The following is a 25,190-nucleotide window of genomic DNA, read 5'->3' as shown; positions in this document are numbered from 1 at the left end:
TATTTATAGTAAAATACCTGACACGTTACGAATGTGTTTAACCTTATATGAACTCTATCATACGTTAGACTGAGGTGCCCTCTGACTCCATACATATTGCTGTATTTTTTTGTAAGTGTACAGAACTGTACTGTACTGCACCATGTGAGTCATATGACAGGGCAGGTTAGCAAAAACACCTGTATACCAGGAACCTGTGACATCACAGTACTGGTAGACTACAGTTCCTCCTGCTCTGTGCAAACAATAGACTGACTGTTAGTAAAACTAACAGCACATCACAACGTACACAGGCTGAACTGTACAAATAAAAAGTACTTTATGACATTTTTTAAGCAGCAGTCTGCAATGGGCCTCTTTAGTCCCATGCCTGGATTGATACCTTTGGACTTTGTCTCAAAAACTGAACAGCAGGAATGATGAGGTGAGTACTGTACCACAACCATGACTCGACACATTTGACCACTCTGGTCTGAGCTTTGAGTATGAGAGCACCAGCTGACAACTTAGTGAACTAGGTAAGTTTTAACACGTCAATGAATCTAATCAGATGATCTCAGGAATGTATAAGGCTTTTTTAGACGAACATTAGTATTAAACAGTATAAAATGAATGTGTTGACATTCTGGGACTTTTTCAAATGTATGACAAATAGGGCACTTCTGCATTTCTTTAGCTGCAAGGATTTTTGATGGGGTTTTTTCCTGTTCCGTGTGGTATTTAGTCACAAATCACACTTCCTGTACTTCACACACACAAAAAACACCCTTGTTTGACTCAACTTGTCTGGCTGCAGACAACATTGCTCAGCCAGTCAAATCCTCTCCCAATGCAGCAGGTTATCAGTGTCTGGGTCCGGGATCCACGGATGCAAAAGAATGACTTTTGGCATGCCTACTTAGACTATGAGATCTGTCTCCACGTAAGTACGATATTCTGCTGATTCAATTAGGTTGACGTCAGTTGTTATAGATGAGTCATACTAAATGCAAGCTCTATTTTCCTCGTTTGTTAGACCAATAGTCTGAGCTTCACCAGGAAGGTCTCAAGTGTGAGAAGAAGATACAGTGAGTTTGTATGGCTCAGACAAACCCTGCAGAAAAACTCATTGCTCATGTACGTACAGTTTCTATAGCTATTGTCAGGTCCCATTGTGAATGAATCCCTTGCCTGATTTACAAACGGTAAAGCTTTCACTTTCGTGTGGCGTCTCAGTTGGCCTTGTGTGGCGACTCTGCCTGCGATTGAGGAATGTTTTCATTTCTTTTGACAGGGTAAAGTTACCCGAGCTCCCCCCTAAGAACCCGTTCTTCAGCCTGAACAATGCCAAGCAAATCACAGAAAGAATGAAGGGGCTGCAGAGATTTCTGGAATTGTGAGTTTCTCAGTGGTGACATTATACAAAATCCTACCGCCAAACAATACATCAACACCACATGATATTATGTCGATTTTTTTAAATTTTTATCTCAAGACATGTTGACCTAGTTGACTTACTGCTTGTTATCTGTGTGTTCCAGGACACTCAAGAGCTCTCTGCTATTGTCCGACAGCTGCCTGCACCTCTTCCTTCAGTCGGACCTGAGTATAGATCAGATGGAGGCCTGCGCCACTGGCAGGACGCACTACACTGTGGAACAGACCGTGCTGCGTTGTGGCAGAGCCCTGCGACGATTCCACTCCCTGGATGACCAGCAAGAGAACCAGCCGGAAGACCACAAGACCTCCTGCTCTGACTCGGACTGGTGGGCCTTGTACCCTGTTTGAGCTTCCCTTTATGATTCATGATACTTTATCGTCGTTGCAAGTGTCACACTTAACAGAACTGTAAATTCTTTAGACCCTGGTTTGAAATCTATTCTAATTGTCTAATAACTTTAAATCAAATTTTAGGTTGAATCTGTGACACTGTTATTAATGTCAGCTCATCTTCTACCTGTGTTCTCTGTTTCAAAGCCCTGTCTTTCTGGAGTCGAGCAGTGTGGTTGCAGAGGGAGCAGAGACCAATGTTGTTGTGGATCCTGCACCCCAATCTAACAGGGAAGAGGACACTCGCTAATCCCCTGAACCGGGAATCAGGCTACCAATTAAATACACTATCCTTAAGACTCATGATGGGATCTTAAAACTATCTGGACATAACAGTACTTCATATTTCAGTTTAAATCACTTGAACAACTTTAAACTGAGTGAATTTGGGAATATCTCAAACATGTAAATATATTTCTGTGTAAAGTTAATATATGGTGTTTCTGTACAAAGTGTTAATAAAGACTTTTGGTGACCTTTTCACTCTTTGTGCATCTCCAGTACACTCTGAAATCCAGTAATTATTCTAGAAAAGGATCTTATAATCTGTCCAGCAGAGGGCAGTATTGTTATATCCAAGTACAGCCTTCAACCATTTCACATTGTGAAATACTGAATGTACACATTCTACCCATAGAAATGATGTGGTAATAGCAGTATTTATATGATATATGAATAGTAATTGGATCAAGTATGGCTCAACCAATAAACAAATGCCCAATTGATTTCCCAGTGACTCAAATGGGCTTTAATATTCACTAATGTATGGATTCGCATGAATCAGAGAGACAGCTGTCTCGTTAAGCAGTCCATGCAAACAGAATGAGCCCACAGGAGCAGAGTTTGTGTCCTTTGTCTTTCCACCGCCCGCCTCCACTCCAACTGGGAGCACATCTCCAGAACAACTCCTGTTTCCCCCAACAGACAAACATCATCTCCACATCGACTGCACCTAACCCTAATCTTCCCATGAAGCACAGTCTGTAAGAGCCCTGTGCCCCAGCAGTCTCTGTGTGGTTAACAGGACGTTGTGTATAATAGGGTCCCGGGGGAGTCAGCAGACACCATGCAGCCAGCCCCCCCTGTCAAGACTGGCAGGATCTTGCCAGCCCCCCCCCCAAAGACCTTCTCTTGTCTGGGAGGGGTCCCATGTGGATGGGTTGTTAGCGCCCCCTGTTGACTGCACTTCCAGCTGTGCTGACAGCAAACTCTCCTGAACATAGACATGAGTGTTTTTCTGTCTATCTCTGTCTCCGACTCTCCCTTCCTATTACCCTCACTCTCTCTGTCCCTGTCTCACACACACAATCTCATTTGTCATGTGTCTTATGGGAGATACACAAGCATCTCTCCCTCTCTTTCTATCTCTCACTTTCTCTCTTTACATCACCATCACTTTCTCTGTCTCCCTGTCTCCCTTTTACTCACACACACACACACATACGCACATGCACTCTCATTAGTCATGTGTCCACCTACCTGGACACGGAACTGCCTGGCAGACTCAATGTGCAGGGACAGTGAGAGACCCTGCTTAGCTCCAAACAACTATCGTAAACATTTATGCATGTCCCGTTAGGGTGTACGTGCATGTATGTGTGTGAGTTTTCACTTGTGTACATTGTGTAGCGTGTGTGTGTGTTAACGTGTTCCCAGAGAGAGGGCCGCAATGCTTATGCAGAGGTAATGACCACTAAGCAGAATGATGTGTGGCTGACACATCTGTACAGCTAATTAGATTAGCACATCTCCCTGAGGAGAGCAGGATATTCATTATGCATTCAGAACGAGCAAAGACAATAGGCTCACGGCAGCGTGACAGACAGGTGATGTCACCTGGGGACTTGCTCCATTCCGTGGGAAGGTTCAGAAAAACCCAAACTGGGAGAAAGGGGAGGACGTCTCACCCGAAAAAGGCTTGTTAAAGCTTTGTGTGTGTGTGTGCCCTCTGTCAGAGAGGGTCTGTGTGCAGCTAGCATTACCCTGCCGTCACTGCGACACACACAGGTAATGAAGCTGTCAGGGCCTGTCTGCATGTGGTGCAGCTTGATATTCAAAAGGGGTTTGTCCATGGCTTATGACAGAACAATCCAATTATTCACCAAGACTGAACTGTTGAGGTCTTGTGCAGAGGACGCACACACATGCACGCACGCACGCACACACACACACACACACACACACACACACACACACACACACACACACACACACACACACACACACAACTACCTATATGCTGTGTTCATATTATTCCCCTCTAGGTTCATGCTGTCTCTGGTTTAGTCTCTATGACTTCTAGAAGATCAACTGTCTGTAAGGATGATTTAAGTCTCAGAACAATGTTCTGAAGTGATTGAGTAGGTTTCCAAACCTCAGTTAAAAAGATAAAAACGAAATGCTGTAATGCTGAAATAACTGCGTAGGACAGTTTCTCCATCAGAAGAACTTGATTTAACACCCACACAGACACAAATTCTCTCTCACACACACAACCGTCGGTCCTCTGTCGTAACAGTCTCCCTTTTGTTCAGCATTAGCCTACACCTTGAATTGTAACACTGACTACACTAGTCTGACACAGAGTTCCACAGAGCAGAGATATTGAATGTGCCCTAATTGTCTGTTACTCTGGTCTGCTGGCTCTTAACCCTGGGTTGAAGGCTGCTGCGGACCGCCGTAACAGAGCTGTCTCTCCACCCTCACGTCGCTGACACCTCAGACCTGCGCCGATCGATCGGTTAACAGCTCTGACAAAGCGGTCTCTTCGCCTCCAGAGAGGCCAATGAGGGAAACCATGAAAACTAAACCGACTGTGTGCAGACTCAGAGTGCGCAGGACACAGTCTGTCATCACGTCGGCACGTTACACACAACTGTAGCGGAATAGCGAACAGCGGTGAGATGATGCTGACTCGTCAATCGATGCTGGAGATAGAGACGGTTCTGTCTCTTTCCGATGTCTGCTTCCTATCTGTCACAGATACTGTTGGAAGTGAGAGAGGGCTCTGCAGAGAGTTCCCCCTGCCAGTGACCCAGTCACTAGCCTACTTCTCTCTACTACTATTAATGACTTGTGGTCTGCTCCACATTGTTGTGAGTCAATTGTGCTATCAGAACGGACTTTTTCTAGTAAAAACACAATTCCAGCCGATGGAAAATCACTAGCACTTTGCAATTTTCTTTTGGAAAATTAAGCCTATTATGAATGATCTACTTTTAAATGTACGTGTGCAGATACTCGTTTTCCTAATTTACGAATCACGGTGCTGAAAACGTGGAACCCAGACCCCACTGTGGGAATTCGCAAACAGGGTTGTGACTGAGCACACTGCAGACGCTAAAACAAATGGAGCGTCCGGGATCTGCTCTGCTGGAGGTGAATTACTGAAAAATCAAGGCCCTCTCATGCATTTTAAGTACCACATTACACAGGAGCCATTAGCAGCTACAGCAGTGCAGCAGGGCCTGGGATATTAAATCTGATGTTCCGTGGTCTGGGAGCAGGATGAGCAGAAATCCCAGATCACACATAGTGGATCTATAGCCTTGTGTCCTGCTGTTCACTTTCTAACTAAAAGGGGGATACACAGAACCGTTTGTCACAATAAAAGCAGCCTGTGGAAAAAGGGTTCTGTGTTCGATTAAGCCATTTCAGCTCCGCAATGAGCTGTTTGAAACCACAATAGGTTCTTTCTGATCATGTAAGTGTTCTGTTTGGAACATTATGTAGCTGAAACAGACAGAGATGTGTGATGATTATTCTTTTTCGATAACTCACAGCCAATTGAAAACCATGGTCAGTGTTAAAAGCAGTTTAATGAAATATAGAATCAGGATGACTGTATGTGGACTATAATAACTCACCAGCTTACCTTGAATTATTTATAGCTTAAACGGACTGAACATTGATCCTCCGTATTGCTTGATGACACTTAGTGATTTACTGATGCCCACAAACATTCTGCAGCAGACAACTGGGAAAGAGGGTTTCAACACAAGGCCATCACATCTGTCCATGTCTCTCACCCGTGTGCTTGTGCGTGTTTGTGTGTGCTTGTGTGTGCTTGATTAGTGCGTGTATGTATATGTGCTTGATTGAGTATGTGTGTGCATGCTAGCTAACACCCACTCTAATTTGTAACAAAAAGAAAAAAAGAAAACATTGTTGCCATCTCAAGACTGGCAACATTTCTCTTAGTCAGTCAACTTGTCAGTGATGGAAATGAACTGACTTGGGAGTTGTCTGTCATTCATCAAATCCGACAGGCCCAGCTATTTCTCTGCTCGGTTCTGCCTGGCTGTACCTGCTGTTTCTATTGTTGCAAGGCAGACAGCATTGACGCTGTCCCACTCGGGTGGAGCAATTACAGCGAACGAGTGTGATGGCGGCCGCCAGGCAGGCAGCGGCTGCTAGTCTGGAGGAATCAGAAGCCGTTGAAGCGCTACTCCCTCCTCTACACACGTTGCACGCCGCCTGAGGGGAGAAAGGAAATGGAGATCATTGTACCATCCTTTCCATCCTAAAAACAATATGGTGTGTGAAATCAGACATGAGTCTTTGGAGGCCTGAAGCTGACTGTGGGAGGGTGTGTGTAACTCAACATGATGTTTCGTGGTGGCCGGCCTTCCAAACACATAGGCTCATGCGCACGTGCACTCTGCTACACACACACACACGTTGAGCTTAAATACTAGTTTGGTTTAACTAGTCAAGCATACAGAAAGTAACACACTCGTGCAGTTGAATCTGTATAGGTATCACATGACACACTTTCAATTCATGCTTTTTTTTAATCCAGGGTGGTCTTGGGAATCCGTGGACAATGTTCTGGAACATTCTGAGAGCCTTGGAGATGAAATGTGAGCGCTGCAATATGGCTCAACTCTATCTAGGGCTAGAATCGATATGCCTTTTCTTTGCACGTTTTTATGGATTCTGTGTGAGGTTTGGAGGGGGCAGTGTGTCATCCCATCCCAGGCTCACCCCAGCACTCTAATGTCTTGTTGGAGATGAGAGACGAGGAGAGGTGGTTCTGCAGGTGGACACAGCTAGGAGGAGGGAGTAAAGAGGGATGGGGGCGAGAAGACGGGGATGGAGGTGGTGGAGCAGTGGGGGGGGGGGGTGGACATTTCGAGGGATGAAGGGGTGGAGGGCGGAGGGATGGAGGGACAGAGGGATGAAGAAATGGAGAGAAGACGTATTGTTAGGGACAGACGTATGGAGGGACAGAGGGAGGGAAAGACAGAGTGATGGAGAGGTGGAGGTCCAGAGGGCACTATCTCTCGAGGCCTCTGTGCTTCACTGCCAGCATGTGTAAATCAGCAGGCTGCTCACGGCTGCAATGAGGTAGAAAATAAAAAAAGCATAAAAGTGTCCGGGTGAAATAGAGGCAAGGAAAAATCTTTTATGATGAGCCTAAATTCTCCTTACTCTGCAGTAGATCCTAGCCAGCTCAGATTGTCTACTCCAGACACCGTCCATCATCCCAGAGTCTCCACCTAGTCACAAATTACTCAAATTACCCCACCTGCTACTCATGTAATACATATGTAATGAGTATGCTAAATTCACATAATTAGCATTTCCTGGAATGTTAATTGTCTCAAGACTATTTTTATATGCAGGTGAAATAAACTGCATTCCAATAAAGCTGTTATAAGATGGTGGACTACATTTTGTAGATAAGTGTTGTAAGCAGTATCTAATTATCAGAATGAATTGCATAATGTACAGATAGATCTATCAGACAGACAGATAGATTTATCTTTATTTCTTCTTTGCAGTATGTGTTACACAGTCAAACATATACTGTTCTCCTTAGTGTCTAGTCTATAAATTTACCTAGAATTCTCTTTGCAGTAGGTGTGGATGAAGTGACATTTGAAGCTTCTTTTTCCCAATACGCTCCCTCCTGGACCCCCTTAGTAGAGAGCTCAGGTCACGAGAGTGAGAGCTCCACAGCTCCACAGCTCTGCAGCTCTGCAGCTCTGCTGTCTCTACCTGTCACCCCCTCCTCATTAGCAGCCTGGGAAAGAGCCCTCTCTGCCTAAACTGGGTTGTTTCTGCTCCCTGCCCCCCAAGGAAGGACCTGCCCTTCCCCTCAGTGTGAATCAGAATAGTGCCTGCACGCTGACCCTGGTCTGATGGATCCAGTCACATGTATACCGTCACTAAATCACCACAAGGTTAGCTTGACAGGGTGTAAACCTTGCCATATGCTCCGACCCACAGTGACAGTGAATGGGAGTGAGCATGGTCATGTGGTCAGCAAGGTCTGGCAATCTGGGTAATCCGACCTCCCGGTCCTGAACTTCCTGTGCTGTGAGCCAGGTGCCGTCTCATGGTCAGGTTGCTATATCAGGAGCAGTGACATTGAGCCTGTGCCTGGGGGTGAGGGGTCACTCACAATGGGGGGTAGGGTGAGAGAGAGAGGTAACAGGGAGAGAAGGGGGAAGAAAGACAGGTAAGAGAGGTAGAGAGAGAGAGAGAGAGAGAGAGTGAGGGAGCACGAGAGAGAGCGAGAGAGAGAGAGAGAGAGAGAGAGAGAGAGAGAGAGAGAGAGAGAGAGAGAGAGAGCAAAGAGAAAGGGGCAAAGAGAGCGAGCGGGCCGAGCGCGAGCGGTGATCAGAGTGCTGAGGATTGACAAGTTGGCAGCTGCTCTGTGAGGCCTTCACAGTGAGGAGTGGAGGCAGGCAGGTCCAGTTTCAGTCAGAGCATCTCTCACATCTCTCATTTTCCTGGAACACAGCCCAACCATCCAACACCCTGGCAGCCAGGGGTCATCACTCAACCCGCTAACTAGCCGAGCCAAGCAGCAAGGAAGCACAGGTGTGTTACCAGAGCCAGCGAAGGCCCAGGGAGAGGAGTCTGGGTCTCGGTAAATAACCCCTGAGCGGTCGACACAGGGGCAAGGCGTGGAAGAGATGTTTATAGCAGGTGGACAAACACCTGTCACACTGATGGACCTGATTTACTCTGGGTGACGTGTCAGCACATAGCTCTCTGTTGCCTGACAGCTTGGCAGGGAGAACAGTTCGCTCCGCGAGGCCCGCCCCTAGACATGAGACCTGCGTTTTATTTAAAGGTGATGCGTACAGGAGGAGAAGGGGAAGGAGAGGGAACACCAGCAAGCTGTCTGGTGTGGCGATGTATTTTTGGTGGATAACTTGATCTACATCAACACTGAGGGGATGGACACGCAGGATCAGGATGCGGACACGGCAGTGGAAGGGTGTCTGACGTCGGTGTGGGAGCCGGACACCGCAGAGCCTCATGAGACAGAGGTTCCTCCTGAGGTTTCTTTCCTGCTCCTGAGATATAGCGACCCCCTCCCACACACACACACACACACACACACACACACACACCCTCCCCCACCTCCCTGGACTCTGCAGCCTGACACTCCCAGCAGATGGTTAACAGCACAGCCCAGAGTAGGCACTGATAATGCAAGGGAGAGAGGAGGATGGAAGGGAGAGAGGAGGGAGAGGATAGGGCCGATCCTAACGAACGACCCGTCTGGTCCCTTGACTGCAGAGCCCATGGGAAGAGAAGCAAATTATTTACTGGCCTGCCACCCATCCACGTCTGCAGCTCGTAAAGTCACCCTTCTAATATTCCAAAAAAGAAATGGTGGAAAATCTCACTAAACCTTGATGGGTTGCGTTACATCCCAAATAGACCGGGTCATTAGATAGGGTTGGGTCAGCCATGCAGGGGATACAGAGAGTTAATCACTCTGACACAGAATTTTCCCCAATTTTCTCTGTGGATGTGACCTCAATATGGCAGCCATTTTTGGCACAGAAGCTGCCTGACAAGCAAACCCATCATGGTGGTACTTCCTTCATAACCACAGGTCTAAAAATGTACAGTCATCACTTAACATTGCTGTACTGTATATTCTGCATCTTCTGCAATGTCACAAGCCGGCTAAGACGCTCTCAACTTGTCTGCCTAGCCGTGAGTTGCATCTATGATAGCCGACCTCAATTAAAACTGACTTCCATTTCAGAGGCGTCTATCTCAGATTTAAAAGGAGCGAACATGGAGAGAAGGGCTTTAATGGAATGCTGACAGCGAGCCAGTTGGAGAGGCAATACGTTTTCCTCAGAAAGCCTGGGGATACCACATAAATAAACCTGTGTTATTCCCGACAGAATCTCTCAATGCCGCTGTGTTGTGATCTACTGCAAGAACAACCAGGTGAAAGAGGGCGGGAGATTCAGACAGCTTTCTCAAGACTACTTCTCCAAAGTGGTAGATACATCACCTTAAATGACAGCCTACCAGTGCAAGGACTCAAATAGTTATCTCCATCTGAGGAGAGAGTAGGTGCTGCTTCTGGGATTGGAGGTCAGAGAAGTCACTTCTTCTATTAATGGACAAGCCTTAGTTGACCAGCCACCTACAGTAAACTGTGCCTGTTTCCTACAGTTTATGCTTGCTTACACACAGTCATAGGGACCAGAACCATAGGAGAACCATAAGGAAGGATATGAATGGAGAAGTAGATTGAGAAACCTGTGAGAATCATTATTGACCTGATAGGGATCTTTGCTGACTACATTAAACCTATCAAGGATTGCAGGATTCATGAGTAGTCTTTCTTTAGCAACATACTTTACCAATCATTCCTCGATGGCTCATACAATACCTGGTAAAACTTTACTTTTATGGTTGCAGGTATTAATTAGTGATATTCTGGTATAATTAGTGAAATGTAGTGCTCTCACAATTAATGACACGGTGGCATTTATCTATGAAACATTATATCTTAGTGTTAAATTGCAATAAAAGGATGTGTATATTCTGGAGATATGGCTGTCCAAAGCAGAGGGGTGTGTGGAGTTGACATCCATTAACAAAATCTTTTATTAGCATCATAAAAGAGAGGCAATATTTAGCCTTACTTGCCTTTGGCAGCCTAACCCATAGCCTGGCTCTCCTAGTAGGGGGTTAAAGGTAGCACCAGCTCTGCTATGGGATTAGAAATGTCGGTAGCCATACCCTGGATGCTCAAAAACCAACTAGATCATAATCCAGTGACTGTATGACACACATCAGAGATTAACGTCATCATAAACCCAACACTATAAAAACACTATAGCCTGACTTTTGAGCTCTGTGTGGACAGGTTCACCATGTATGGTAGCACATAATATCCACCAAAGCCATTTGACACAGCCACCTAACGCAGAGACACGTTGCCCTTTAATCCAAATCACCCTCTCTATTCAGTACATTCCTTCCTGTCGCTTTAACAAAGCCATAGCAGATTTCTGCCTCTCTCTTCTCTCCATAGTCACTGTAATATATTCAATAACTAATTATGGTAATTCATTACATCTCCAATTAGCAGCAGGCTTTATCGCCCCAATGCCATAAAGATCAGGATTTATGAGGACTTTGAATGTCACCCAGAGGACGGGGGGGGCCTGCCGCAGCATCACTCAGACGAACAAAACAGTGAGAGAAAGAGAGGGAGAAGAGGGGGTGGGATGGTGGGAATGAAGAAGTGTTGAAGAGCAGCGCAATAGACAAAGCGAGAAAAAGAGAGCGACAGAGAAAGACAGCATTGCCATGACTGCTACGCAACGCCGCAATGGTACAAGTCAGCCTCCTCTCCTTGTTTTCCCTTTGCGCTAGTTTTCCAACTACGTTGTTGGAGTTTGGAAGTTTGTTTGCCTCATCCGTCAGCGCACACTGCGTGCGCCCTCTACGAGGAAGGCCTGGCGTGCTTTAACTCTTCCTGCTGCTCAACTGCTCCTCAGAGGGTGATAAGACCTCCTCCCTCGCTGATGGGGGTGGGTGGGGGGGGGGGGAGACAGCCTTGTGAATGTTTCTCTCCATTCCAATCAGGTACACAGCAGGAGCGCCCATCTGCCACTGCCAGCTCCTCTGACCAGCCCCCTCCCTTCCAGCATCTCAGGTGCCGTAAAACATGACATCAGAAGTCGGATCCACAGAGCGAAAAACAGCAGACCTCAGCTAATTCTGCAAAGTCATTTTGACTACCAGATTGAGGTGTATCGTTTTGCATGAGCATACCATGTATTTATGCACTATATTGAATGGGTTAACATCCTCCAGCTTTACCAGCGTTTAAAAACGAATCAAAACAACCTGCTCAGTTCATCTGCTGTCTAGTTTCTCATGCCTACACTATACTGCAAAATGTCACAATAACAAAAGGTCCCTCAGACCCTCACCTTCTACATGAACAAAAATGATGTTTGGTAGAGACTGATGTGACTGTGGAGGTCATCCTCAACCTTAACAGTGACTCTAACGCCCCCTGGTGGCTGATCAACTGCACAAAACTGACACTTGAAAAGTGATTTTGACATCTTTAATTCATTTGCTTGCTGTCTCAAGGTTTTTAGGAATTCTCATCAGACGAAGCACATGTCACAAACCAACTAGAACATTCATGGCATAGAAAATAGAAAAATAAATAGGTAGCATAGCTAACTAAAGCACAACTCAATACCAATCCACTGTATTTTAAACACTAAGTTCAATGGTCATGAATTAACAAATCATGATATATTTTGCTGCGATGGAGCAATAAAAAGTATCATACAACTTGTGGAAATACTCTATGTTCAGACGGCAGCTCAGACCAAATACTTTTCATCGTCCGCTAATCTGCAGGGGGGCGATGGGGGGGAGAGTCACTCTTTCTGTCCAACCACCCTGATGGAAAAGAGGCGCCACAGGCCAGAAAATGCACCACTTCATATTAAAAGCAGCCTAATGGTAAAATGCGCATTAGCAGTGGAATGGATAGCAGGGCAGATGACTCAGCTCTTCAGCCATGCAGCGTACCCAGGGTGCAGCTATATGGCGTACAGCTCCATGAGGTAGTCTTTGGGCACGATGCCGACAGAGCCCTTCATCTCCCCAATCCACCAGCCAAAGTTCTGATACTCCTGGGAGCCACAAAACAGAGGGATAGACAGAGGAAAAGGGGAGAGAAGAGAGAGAGAAAGAGAGGGAAGAGAGAATCAAAGACAGAGTGAGTGAGAGAGACAGAACAAACCATTCATGTTAATGAACCATTTCATACAGTTATTGTTTCATGCACTGCAATACATGCTTTACCACTGTTATCAATTAAGCTAATAAATAAATCAGTCATTAGCTGGATTTCATTTTTAGACTAGAGTTATTATGTGTAAGTAACATTGTGTGTGTAGACGTGTTCAGTATGTATCATTGAGTTCTGTACGTGTCATTGACAGCGGGATGTTAGGTTATTGTTTGCTACAGAAGTGAACGTGAATAAATCCCCCCCCCCCCCCCCCCCGGGGTAAAATAAAGTGTTTCTCTGATCTGTTTCGTTGAAGAACAAGCCAGAGCAGCTCTGAGCTCCAGCTCTCTGTTGCCCGTGGGAAGGTTCTTCACCAGATGAAGAACAGATGAGGTCAAATGTAACGAGGAGCAGATCACTCACGGGCCAGAACTCCAACAATACCACAACCCCTCTTTTCTTTCTCCTAAATCCCCCCATTCTCGCTTCACCTCTCCTGTCTCTTATAGGCACACTCTTACATACAGTTAGGTCCATAAATATTTGGACATTGACACAATGTTCATCATTTTGGCTCTGTATACCACCACAATGGATTTGAAATGAAACAATCAAGATGTGCTTTAAATGCAGACTTTCAGCTTTAATTTCAGGGTATTTACATCCAAATCAGGTGAACGGTGTAGGAATTACAATACATTTTATATGTGGCCCCCCCCCCCCTTTTTAAGGGACCAAAAGTAATTGGACAATTGGCTGCTCAGCTGTTCCATGGCCAGGTGTATGTTATTCCCTCATGGGAGTTCGTTATTTCATTGACAAGGAGCAGATAAAAGGTCTAGAGTTCATTTCAAGTATGGTATTTGTGTTTGGAATCTGTTGCTGTCAACTCTCAATATGAAGTCCAAAGAGCTGTCACCATCAGTGAAGCAAGCCATCGTTAGGCTGAAAAATCAAAACAAACCTATCAGAGAGATAGCTAAAACATTAGGTGTGGCCAAATCAACTGTTTGGTACATTCTTAAAAAGAAAGAACGCACTGGTGAGCTCAGCAACACCAAAAGACCCGGAAGACCACGGAAAACAACTGTGGTGGATGACAGAAGAATTCTTTCCCTGGTGAAGAAAAACCCCTTCACAACAGTTGGCCAGATCAAGAACACTCTCCAGGAGGTAGGCGTATCTGTGTCAAAGTCAAAAATTAAGAGAAGACTTCACCAGAGTAAATACAGAGGGTTCACCACAAGATGTAAACCATTGGTGAGTCTCAAAAACAGGAAGACCAGATTAGAGTTTGCCAAAAAACATCTAAAAGACCCTGTACAGTTCTGGAACAACATCCTATGGACAGATGAGACCAAGATCAACTTGTACCTGAATGATGGGAAGAGAAGAGTATGGAGAAGGGAAGGAACTGTTCATGATCCAAAGCATACCACCTCATCAGTGAAGCATGGTGGAGGTAGTGTTATGGCGTGGGCATGTATGGCTGCCAATGGAACTGGTTCCCTTGTATTTATCGATGATGTGACTGCTGACAAAAGCAGTAGGATGAATTCTGAAGTGTTTCTGGCAATATTATCTGCTCAGATTCAGCCAAATGCTTCAGAACTCATAGGACGGCGCTTCACAGTGCAGATGGACAATGACCCGAAGCATACTGCAAAAGCAACCAAAGAGTTTTTTAAGGCAAAGAAGTGGAATGTTCTGCAATGGCCAAGTCAATCACCTGACCTAAATCCAATTGAGCATGCATTTCACTTGCTAAAGACAAAACTGAAGGGAAAATGCCCCAAGAACAAGCAGGAACTGAAGACAGTTGCAGTAGAGGCCTGGCAGAGCATCACCAGGGACGAAACCCAGCGTCTGGTGATGTCTATGGGTTCAAGACTTCAGGCTGTCATTGACTGCAAAGGATTTGCAACCAAGTATTAAAAGTGACAATTAGATTTATGATTATGTTAGTTTGTCCAATTATTTTTGGTCCCTTAAAAAGGGGGGGGCCACATATAAAATGTGTTGTAATTCCTACACCGTTCACCTGATTTCGATGTAAATACCCTGAAATTAAAGCTGAAAGTCTGCACTTAAAGCACATCTTGATTGTTTCATTTCAAATCCATTGTGGTGGTATACAGAGCCAAAATGATGAAAATTGTGTCAATGTCCAAATATTTATGGACCTAACTGTATGTCAGTCTGACCACTGCGTGCTCTCTCTCTCCCTCTCTCTCCCTCCCTCTCCCTCCCTCTCCCTCCCTCCCTCTCCCTCCCTCTCTCATTCCTTCCTTCCATCACCGGCTAGGTCTCCGCCCCTCCTCACGGAAGCTTCAGCGAGTTCGGAGCACATCACACATAAATCTGTCACGTCGGAGCGAGTAATAGCTCCAAATGGGCCACTGGCGTGCTGAGATATGAGGAGGGCACAGCAGGGGGAGAGATCCGAGACGGGCGCAGGATCTCCCTTCTCCCCTCGCCGGCAGCCTGACCTCACATGAAAGTCCTCCCACCACATGAATCACCCTGGGGGCTACAGGAGGGTTGGCTAGGTAGGGGTAAGGAGGATGTCACAGCTGCATGATCCCACCAGCACTGTAGAGGGGCTGGACACAGAGTGGGAGCCCAGGTACAGTACTAGCGGTCCCACCAAGGCCTAGAAGGAGACACGTAACCCCCCCCCCCCCCCCCACGCCCTGCAGCGGTTGAAGGGGTGGGTGGAGAGAGGTGGAACCGTTCCACACGTTGGAATGCTCCATATGTTCGATTAGGGAACACAAACACACCGGACTTCTGCTGGTGCAGGGTCACTCAGGGCTGGACTCGCCGACCGTGTCGCTGGTCCACCCTCGGACAACGCACTGACGACTCAAACTAATTACTTTGCCTAATTGACAAACACTGTGCACATATTACACAAGGCATAAACACTAAATGTCACATCCACCCCATCCAAGCGTGGCATGATTAAAATGGCATGTTTCCCAAGCCCCCAGAGGGTGATAAAGGTCAGCAGCCCAGGCTATGTGTGTTGTGTGCGGGGAGGGTTATGACTTCCAGTGGCTGGCCTTTGAAATGGCCACACCTCATTGTGCGGTGTTGATGCATAAGAAAGCACGTACTGGAGCCCATACAGAAAGGTGCAGGAGACCAATGAGATGACCCAAGGAAGGCAATGAAGAAGCCGTTCTGTCATGGTGGCGCTGTGGGCTGTGTTCTGGGTTTTATATATTGAGCTTTGTTTCAAAGCAAGCGAGAGATGTGAGGCTTCACATTACCGGATTACATTTTTATGTCCTGCAAGGTCTAGCAGGTTAGAGGGGGCTGCTGGCTAGCCTAGCACCATACACACACGCATGCCTGGCAGTCAGTCTGGGGGGTCTGGCAGTTGTAGCTGAGCTGGTACACACTGCAGCTATTCCTGGTCTGAGGAGAGGGGGATGGTGAAAGAGAGCAGGAGGAGGAGAAGGAGGAGGAGGGGGAGGTCTGGCCTTTCTGCTGCAGCTGGCCGCAGAGTCCAGACAGGTTTTATGGTCATTGCCCTCCCAATAGGCCACAACCCCCAACACCAAGGTTTCAGCTATTGGTACTTCCAGTCGAGAGCCTCAGTAAATTAACAACTTGATTCCTGGGGCTTTTCCACAGAAGAGAAGCAGTAAGATGTTGGTGTTTGTTAACTATGCACATCGCCTACTAGTTCCATTGTCAGTTTCTAAATATATGACAATTCCAGATTTTTGCAGTGATAACAATTTGCAAAAAAATGACGAAAAAAACATTTATATAGATGTTTTGGCCACCGGCACACTTTCTCTACTGCCAATTCCTTTCCAACCACTAGATGGCAGACTTGAATATGAAAAAAAGAAAGCAATTGTTTAACGCACAATTCTTCATTGCTAGCCCAAGAAACAAGAGTCTCCCAATTAACTATTGCATACAAATCCTATAAATAATAGAACATTATTATTCATAAGGTACCCAAAAAGAGTATTATTTGCAAGGCAGCGTAAAGTAAACCACAGATTAGCATAACTCACTCAATAAAAAAAACTGTTGAGACTAAATATGAATGCAGTATTTACTAATCCACACTTTCCAACATTTAATTTCTAATTCACATGGAAAATATTTCCTAGCGAAAAGAATACCCCTTCAGTTCCTCACACCTGGCACACACGCCTAGCAGGGAAGTCTGGGAAATTGCGCGTCCACTACACGTCCTCACCTGCTCTGAATCGAGTGGCGGACCCTGCCTGCGTTTCCTGAGAACACACATTCCAATTAAAGGGTTGCCTGGCGAGCCGAGGGAGACGTCCGCGAGGCGTGTGTGGGCCTCGGCCTGCCAGCCTCGTGGCGCTGCCCGCCACGCCAGCTCGCTGAAACGCTCCAGAGGCTCCAGAGTGATGGAATGGCAGAGAGCCTGCCAGCCCAGGGCCGGGCCTCCGCCCAAGAGCACTAAAACCATTTCCGTCGTGACACAACTAATCCCTGTCACGGAGGCCAGAGCCAGGGCCCACCTCGGACTGCAGCTAACCAGCAGGCATTCGACCCCTTCCCCCACCCCCTGACAAGCAGCCAGGAGCTGCTAGGATCCGTTAGGAACACTGAGCCCCTCAGTCTCCAAATATAAAACCCCTCACCTCAAGTCTCCTGGTGCAGACACACACGGAACCTCTCCTAACACCACATCATCTCATCCCTCACCCGGCATAAGTGGTCGAGCACAAAAAAAAAAGGATTATCTGAAGAAACCCAAATAGGATATACGCAGGTGCAGACGGAGGTCCATCAGGTTACCTTGCTCAGGATGTAGATGGCATCGCCCCGTTTGAAAGTCAGCTCATCTGGGTGGTCTCCGGTACAGTCCCACATGCCCTGGTAGTAGTTGGGATAGTCTGTGCTCTTGATCACTGGGAGGGAGAGTGGATGCTGTTACTGAATACTGGATATCTGATGGCCCTCAACCGATGTGGTGGTCTAAGTGTTTACTCAACAGGGGGCGCTGGGGAGCTAAAAATAGAGCAGAGAAGATTGAGGAGAGTGATCACACACACCACTGACTAAATGGAGATTGAACATCATTACCCAACCTAGAGTAGTGAATAAGGCTTGAAGGCTAAGGTAGCTTGTAACTTCAAATCTAAGAATGGTCGACTGTGGCTATAAAAAAAATTATACCTGATATTAGGATATGTATAACTGTAATTCAGTCTTGTTGGGCAACAATTAGCTTTCGCAATCTTTTTTAATTTTATTTTACAGGAAATGATAAGTCACGTGACATACAGTATCTGCAATGTTGTTATTTCCAGAGTTGTTTCAACTTTCTCAGCACTACAGAAACCTGAAACCACTTCTCAAAAAAAATCACTTCCTGTGACCAAGGGCTCAAACTATGGCCTCTGCAGTGCATGAGTTCCTGAAATGGTAAAAGGCGGGTCCATTCTGCTCTTCTGTGCCTCACTCTTCCAAAAGACAAGACCTCAGAAGGAACCCATACTTTGCTTTCCTGCTCTAACCCTAACCCTAAGCCTTTACTTTCCATTTACACAACACAAGGTTGGGTATGTGTTGTGTGTGGCGGGGTATTAAGTTCGCCTACAGACAAATTGTCGACTACATCCTCATTCTAGTATCCATCTCCTCCTGTTTTAACACTGATTGTCTATGTGCAGAGTGCAAACTAAGTTAGTAGCCAAGTAAAAGAGATAAAGGTTTACAATGGAAATGTAGGGATCATAAGTTTATAGTGAGGTTCAGGACGGTTATGTGGTACCTGACGGAGGAGGAGGGCTGGCCTTGCTCAGGGACGCCACATTGGGCTTCGGAGGACTGACAACATCCTCCTCTGGAGAGAAACAGAAAAGAGCGAATGTCTTTGTTGCAAAGCACGGAAAACAAAACCTAGTAGTATTACAGCAAAAAATATTATAAATACTGTGAGCTTCCAGAAAAGCTCTAACTTTTTAAGATTAAATACAAAAGGAGAAAATACAGCATGTTCAGATAGTGAATCGCGTACATTCAACAACTGCCATCTAGTCCAGCAGGATTCTTGGATGCATTCTCTGACAGGCACACATGCCTACAAGGTCTGTTCCTACAAGGTCTGTTCCTACAAGGTCTGTTCCTACAAGGTCTGTTCCTACAAGGTCTGTTCCTACAAGGTCTGTTCCTACACGTGTGGCTCCTACAGACTTGCAGTTACAAACCTCTGGAGGGTTTGGTGTGGAAGGATACAAATGTGTAATCATGCTTATGTTATTTTTTATGTACTGGTCATTTGCTGATTAGCTGATTAGCAGACGCCTTAGCAGATATACAGCAGACAATGAAGTGCATAGCTCTAATAGTACTTCAGTGGTTAGTGCCAGGGAACGGCCTGTATTTTACAAAACACCGTGCAACAATCACATCCTCTCAACTACAATTTTAAACGGTTCTCGAAAGGATAGTGCAGCACAACATCATCATTATAATTTCTCGAGTGCAGCATTGTAAGAGAGTACTACAGCAGGTTCTCAAATCGAATAAGCAGTATCGCAAATACTTTATGCAGGATCTCAAATCCATGGCTCAAATGGCTGACCTGGGAGCTCCTCATAGATGTCATCATCAATGGGCTCAGGGGAGAGGGGGACTGGGTGATCGATGTCATCGTATGTCGCCTGGTCGTCCTCATCCAGGGGGATGGTCCCTGTCATGTCTGCACACATGGGCACACACATACAGACACATGGGCACACACACACACACACACACACGGGCACACACATACAGACACACACACACACACAGGCAAACACATGGACAGACACACAAACACGGGGATACACGCACAGGCATTGACAGACAAACACACCATAGCAAGAGTAAATTAGGGGTCAATTGTCCATCCGGATGGCAATGCATCAGCAACACAGACTGGTCGCTACATTCCACAGTCCAACTGCTGTAGTCAAATGGTGGGTTATGCACACCTTTCAGCACAAAGTCTATCTGTTCCACCCATTCCTCAGCCTCCTTCTGGGATGACGCACAAAACTGTGGAGAGGCAGAGAAAGCTGCAGTCAGTCCACCAAATAGTCTCACCTAATGTCATTAGCATAAACAAACAGCACAGCATTCATGCATTAACAAAATGGTCTGTCAAATGAAGCCCAAGTGTATCCAATGAAAGCCTTAACGTCTGAAAGTCAACTTTCGACTCTAGCATGGTTAGCAGTGTAACGAGGGCTGCAAGGATTACAGTGTACTACAGGGCTGTCAAAAGCCATGCTCACCTGATATACACGCTTGTCAGGGGCCGAAATCTCAAAGCAGCAATCCTTCTTCGAGTCTTTGCGGAGAGTGTTATTCATTTTGACATTGTAGCCTTCAATTCCAAAATCACCCTTCTGCTGCTTGTCTGGTTATACCAACACAACAATATCAACGGCTATAGCAGACAATAACCACAACATCCTCGTGATTAAACGCATAGCCTAAACCCAAAATCTACAGTGCCTTTGATTGTGGAATGACAGCGTTGGAAAAAGCCAACATGAAAAGCCTACTATTTCAAATGACCCCAGTCAGATGTCTTATTATACCCAGTTGGTTTGAGTGGCATGCCATGAAGAGTGAACCTCACCCATCTTCAAGCTCCATCAACATTCTACATTGGAATGCCAGTGGACCTATCTCACTTACCTTTATCACTGCCATAGTAATAGAAGGTATGCTGGTTCAGAGCACACCATCTCTTCTGCCACTCTGTACCAAAGAAGCTGAAATCTGTAACAGACCACAAGGGTTTCAGTTGTTAACTGAGAAGCTTTTGTGACACTGCTTGTACAAAAGAGCCATACAAATAAAGTTTGATTTGATGACAGCGGGACCCTATACTGTAGCATTCAGAAGGAACAATACTTGTGAAAAGTTCATACAGTTAGTACGCCGTCTCAGCTCTCCCTTTGAACCCTTTTGTGTGTGTGTGTGTGTGTGTGGACACCCACCCTTCCGGCGTTTCTCAAGGTTCCCTGCCTTGAAGACAAACTGCAGGTCCTGGGCTGCCACAGGAGGTGACTGGTGGGTGCCTGGAGAGGGCAAGAATTCAAGTTTGACTGTCAAGTTGTTTTCATATCTTCTCATCTCCTGTGCAGACTATTATGGCTCAGCTGACAGGGCTAATGTCCCCTTGACACAGCAGAAAACAAGTCACTGTTTTCAGTTAAACCAGAGCCCTTCGAGGCCTACTGGCCCAGCAAAGTGAATAAGTGTGTTCTGAATGTAAGAACTTAAAAAAGGGTCACTTACATACAGTGACTAAAATGTAGCTTTTCTAATTTGGTTTGTCATCTATTAGGTTGATGTTGAGAGTCTGATCCACCAATGAATGTTATGTTGCATGTAAGCACTGCCCATTCAGAGTGCAACTTCAATGCAAATGTTCAACTGCTGTGTCAAAGTTGCTTTGTGTGAATGAGGGGTCATAAAAATAGCAGCTGCTTAAAGCCAATAAAACCAAGAACCCCTGACCAACATTTCATTGGTCTTATATTGATACTCTTATTAACAAATCTAAACACCCAATCACAGTAGGATATATAACAGGGCCAATGTGAGGTGGACACTACTGTAGATCCACAAATGTTTTTTCTTACATTACAGAGAGCCTGTAACTCCAGGTCTCGTGATGGCGTCTGTAACTAATAAAACAGGCTCCATTCTCAAGGGCTGTGTGGTGGAAGGGCTGTGTGGTGGAAGGGGTGTGAGGTGGTGGGGGGGTGGGGATTTCTCACCAGCCGTTGTGCTTCCAAAGCCTGTTGCCAAGTTACAACTGGAATGTCTTGACTTTCACTCACAAACTCGGGTTTGCTTTAGCTTTTCCCAAAGTAATCTTGGGCATCTTAGCAGTGTATTCACAATTGTATGGAATCACTTTTTCCTTCTGATGGTACTTACATTCAGAGGTGTCCTCATCTTTGTCTGTGCGCTCTGACTGCAGTGATGCCCCATCGTTGTTGCTTTCCATTTCTTCCTCCTCACCAGAATCCTCGCCATCTTATTAATCAGATATTTTATTTATTTATTTATTTATTCAATGCCATCAATTTGGGACTGTTTTTGAACTGGCCATATACAACCACCAACCATAGAAACTCTGATTTCAGAATACAAAAACTCACTTTTGTCTTTAAAATCTTGAGGGTAACTGTCGGAGACAAAAACAAATTATCTTTGCACAGTAAAACGGAAAGACAACACCCCCACGCCAAAATGAACAATATCATTATACCGAACTGTGTACATATAGGCCAATCTAGAAGCTTTGCATACCCAGTTTTGACCTCTTTAATTCGTTTGATGATGGATTCTTTTTTCTCTTTAGCCTTCTTGCTCAAATTTTCCCCTTTGAGACCATCAGAGAGGAACGTTTCTATATCTAAAAGGCAATACACGCAAATTATTAGCCAACATTATCGTTTTAGTGGGCTTCGGAAGACTTGCTGTGCAACTAAAGCCTAGTGATTTGAGGAAAGCCTGGCTACAATATTTAAAACTGAAAGGCGATAGTCAACTTCTCGGGTACACCTGACAGATGTGAGCCTTCTCTCTGCCATATTGCAAACAACAAGCGCTTCCCTTTTTTCTCAGAACATTCAGGAGTGTTTTGTTTAGTATTTTGTTTAGGTTTGACTAAATTTAACCATATGACATTAGTTATGTGAGAATGTTGCGGTTGTTTTAAATACCTGAGATAAGCGTCGTTAACTCATCCGGAATGGCCCGCATGTCGCCAAAATGTAAATACGGGCAGTAGATAGAACTATTGTCCAGCAAGTCTAATACGGAAGTAACGTTTGGAGGGACACGGAAGTATAAGTGTCACTAATCTTATCAAATCCAATGTCCATTGAACGATTTAAAACATTAGACCACAAAGGCAAGCCCTTTCCGCCTACGCCATGCTTTACCTGCGAGCACGCCCACTTTGATGATGAGTCACTGACAGAAAATATATATTTAGGCTACATAGTCTAAAACTCAAAGTAACAACAGCGTTCTGGCATTTTAGTGAATGCTGCCATGGACACACATGTAGCCCAGATATAGTCAACTGAACCCTTTTCTTCAGCCCTCCTGAGTTTACAAAACAGGTCATCAGTCATTGTCAGTCAGTCGGGATCAGGTATCTGGGATCAGGTATCATTCTGTGATAAATATCATGAAATAGAAAAATAACATTTGGCACTGCACTAAACCAGAAATAATTGTATTATAGACCTTAAAATTAACTGTGATTGTGTTGATCTGAATGGTAGCCTATGCTAATGAATAAACATATGCCTATGCTTATCCATACAACTATTGTTATCAATCCCAAAAGTTTGTTGAGTCTCCACATGCCACAGGCGTTCATTGGGGCATGCAGCTCCATGCTAAGAGAAGCATGTCTATGCTTTCTCCTGTCAAAGTCAATGTGGACAGTAATAAACAAGGGAATGTGCCAACAAGCTTTCCATATGGGCAGAATATATTGAAGGAATAAAACCGCAATAACCAGGATTGTGTGTCTGTTGCCAGTGAGGGAGAATTGATGTGTATGTTTCCAAGGAATATTTGTGGCAAAAAGTGTTATTTAATCAACCTAATAGGACGTATTTTAATAGGACTAAAGAATTATCTTTAGAGCTGTACATAGAGATAGCTGCAAGGGAGGCAGAAGTGACTAACCCTGTCTACCTGTCACTCCCACTGTCAGGAGGCATCATCGCGTGTGGAGCTTCAGCCCTGCAGGTGGCGGTGACTGTTGGATGTGCCTCGCCTGACTGGTCGCAGAGAGGGCGGGGGGGGGGGGGGGTACCCTTCCATTCATAAAGACCCTTTCATCTTCCAGGTTCAGGAGAGGGAGACAACACCATATTCCTCTTCACCACAGGTGATTCATCATGGCCGGTCTGGTATAGACTGTGTCCCTGTCGACCAGACCCTATATGTGTACGTGCGGTTACACAGAATGTATAGATTTCTTCCTAATGTACGCCTGTTGTGAGATGGAGTCATGGGTTCTCCTGTTGAGAGGGCAGAAGACAGGAATAGCCAATATATTTTCCAGGAAGCAGAATCACCTTGTGGTCACTCTCCACCACTTGACCCTTATCTGACCTAGTAGTGGTTTCATCCTGCATGCAGAGGGAGATGAAAGGTGGCCTGAACTTTGACCTATTTTTGGGGGGCGGCAGAGTGTCGAATGTCATCTCCCACAAAGCATTGGCTGCTGAATTTCATTCAGTTTCAGGTCACCATGCAAACTTCACCCTCTCAAATACAGGAAGGATTTTTTGTGTGTGTTTGTATGTGGGTGTAGTTTGATGTTTGACATACCTACAACCAAGATTGATTCAATGGGTGTCCAGCACAAGCGTATTCATGCAAGGGAGCACAGATCCACTCCTACTCCCAGGGGCTGTGAAGTGCTCCTGTTTAATTGGCCTGCAGGGTTGAAGTGTGACATTTACAGTGTCAAGTCTAAGGGAGAGCTTTCTCAGACTCTGGCTGCCTTCTGGGCTTTTGAGGATTATCCTACTCAGGTTGTGTTTTTAAACGGCTCAGAATTAGTTCTCAGTTTATTTCATATCATTGATCTCACCTATGCCGTTCACCAGCTGCGTTTCTCTCAAAGGTGTTTGGACAAACCAATCATGAAGAGGAGTGATGTCGGTGTGCTATGATCCAGCAGATTAGACAGAGAATACAACACCCTTTGGCAATAACAATGCTGTCACTCATGCTGTACCTGGTGTGAGAATTGTGAACTTCCCCTTACAGAAATGCACATATCCACTCACCATCATTTCTGGAGAAAGTTAGATCTCTCTGAAGTGTGACAAATGACACAATCAAGCCATGTAACTGATCCTTATCAGTGTTGTTTTCATTCTATAGATATAGGCTATAGATAACAACAGTCAAAACAGTATCAAAATTCCAGGTGGTGTGATTATTATAACATATTTTAATTGTAATTTTGCAAATAAGTTAGAAGTGTAACAGTAATGCTGGTTTAAAACATGTTTGTCGTCACTCTAATTGATCTTCATTTTTCATCCTCAACATATGCTATAATGTGTTATTCTTTTGGGGTGAAGACGTATCTATAAGTAGCCTATGTATGTTTACATAGGTGAAGAGCGACTGATGCCGGCTTGCTTCTATAAAATGGCGGTCTGAGAAAGGCGGGGGGGGGGGGGGGCGCACCAAGAGAAACTGAATTCTATACGACCAAATTCCTTGTAGCTACTTACGCCACAGAGAATGCGGGCAATTCGTGTCTAATAGGAGAAAGGGGTTAAATTGT

General features: G+C 45.4%; 2 protein-coding genes across 3 annotated transcripts; one reads left to right on the top strand and one right to left on the bottom strand.

Moving 5' to 3' along the window:
* The first annotated feature begins 86 nt into the window (after positions 1-86).
* On the top strand, positions 87-2,292 carry snx10b (sorting nexin 10b). Of its 2 annotated transcripts, XM_062466756.1 has the most exons (6): positions 87-424; positions 797-922; positions 1,016-1,116; positions 1,274-1,375; positions 1,521-1,745; positions 1,957-2,292. In XM_062466756.1, exons 2-6 carry the CDS (start codon positions 830-832, stop codon positions 2,057-2,059), a joined length of 624 nt encoding a protein of 207 aa, XP_062322740.1. In that variant the 5' UTR covers positions 87-424; positions 797-829; the 3' UTR covers positions 2,060-2,292. The 2 variants fall into 2 exon arrangements, with proteins under 2 accessions (XP_062322740.1, XP_062322741.1); XM_062466757.1 differs by lacking the exon at positions 87-424 and having other exon boundaries at positions 431-922; positions 1,554-1,745.
* Positions 2,293-12,149: 9,857 nt separating this feature from the next.
* Positions 12,150-22,781, bottom strand: skap2 (src kinase associated phosphoprotein 2). Its single transcript, XM_062466252.1, has 12 exons — positions 22,585-22,781; positions 22,169-22,274; positions 22,018-22,043; positions 21,794-21,892; positions 20,845-20,925; positions 20,540-20,623; positions 20,131-20,255; positions 19,828-19,891; positions 19,437-19,553; positions 18,624-18,695; positions 17,645-17,757; positions 12,150-12,746 (listed from the first exon to the last, which is right to left on the bottom strand). The coding sequence occupies exons 1-12, from the start codon at positions 22,622-22,624 to the stop codon at positions 12,654-12,656; spliced, it is 1,020 nt and encodes a 339-aa protein (XP_062322236.1). The 5' UTR covers positions 22,625-22,781; the 3' UTR covers positions 12,150-12,653.
* Positions 22,782-25,190: the final 2,409 nt, after the last annotated feature.

Source organism: Osmerus eperlanus, chromosome 7, assembly GCF_963692335.1.
Source record: "Osmerus eperlanus chromosome 7, fOsmEpe2.1, whole genome shotgun sequence".
In the NCBI taxonomy this organism is placed as follows: domain Eukaryota; kingdom Metazoa; phylum Chordata; class Actinopteri; order Osmeriformes; family Osmeridae; genus Osmerus; species Osmerus eperlanus.
Note: the sequence above shows the minus strand (reverse complement) of the source record. Positions and strands in the feature narration are given on the sequence as shown.

Coding starts and splice junctions, on each gene's coding strand:
- skap2 (XM_062466252.1), bottom strand. CDS start 22,624: ATGCGGGCCATTCCGGATGAGTTAACGACGCTTATCTCAG. Junction 21,893..22,017: donor TCAAGATTTTAAAGACAAAA/GTGAGTTTTTGT, acceptor CTGATTAATAAG/ATGGCGAGGATTCTGGTGAG. Junction 17,758..18,623: donor CAGCCCTCCTCCTCCGTCAG/GTACCACATAAC, acceptor TCTCCCTCCCAG/TGATCAAGAGCACAGACTAT.
- snx10b (XM_062466756.1), top strand. CDS start 830: ATGCAGCAGGTTATCAGTGTCTGGGTCCGGGATCCACGGATGCAAAAG. Junction 1,117..1,273: donor CAGAAAAACTCATTGCTCAT/GTACGTACAGTT, acceptor TTCTTTTGACAG/GGTAAAGTTACCCGAGCTCC. Junction 1,746..1,956: donor TCCTGCTCTGACTCGGACTG/GTGGGCCTTGTA, acceptor TCTGTTTCAAAG/CCCTGTCTTTCTGGAGTCGA.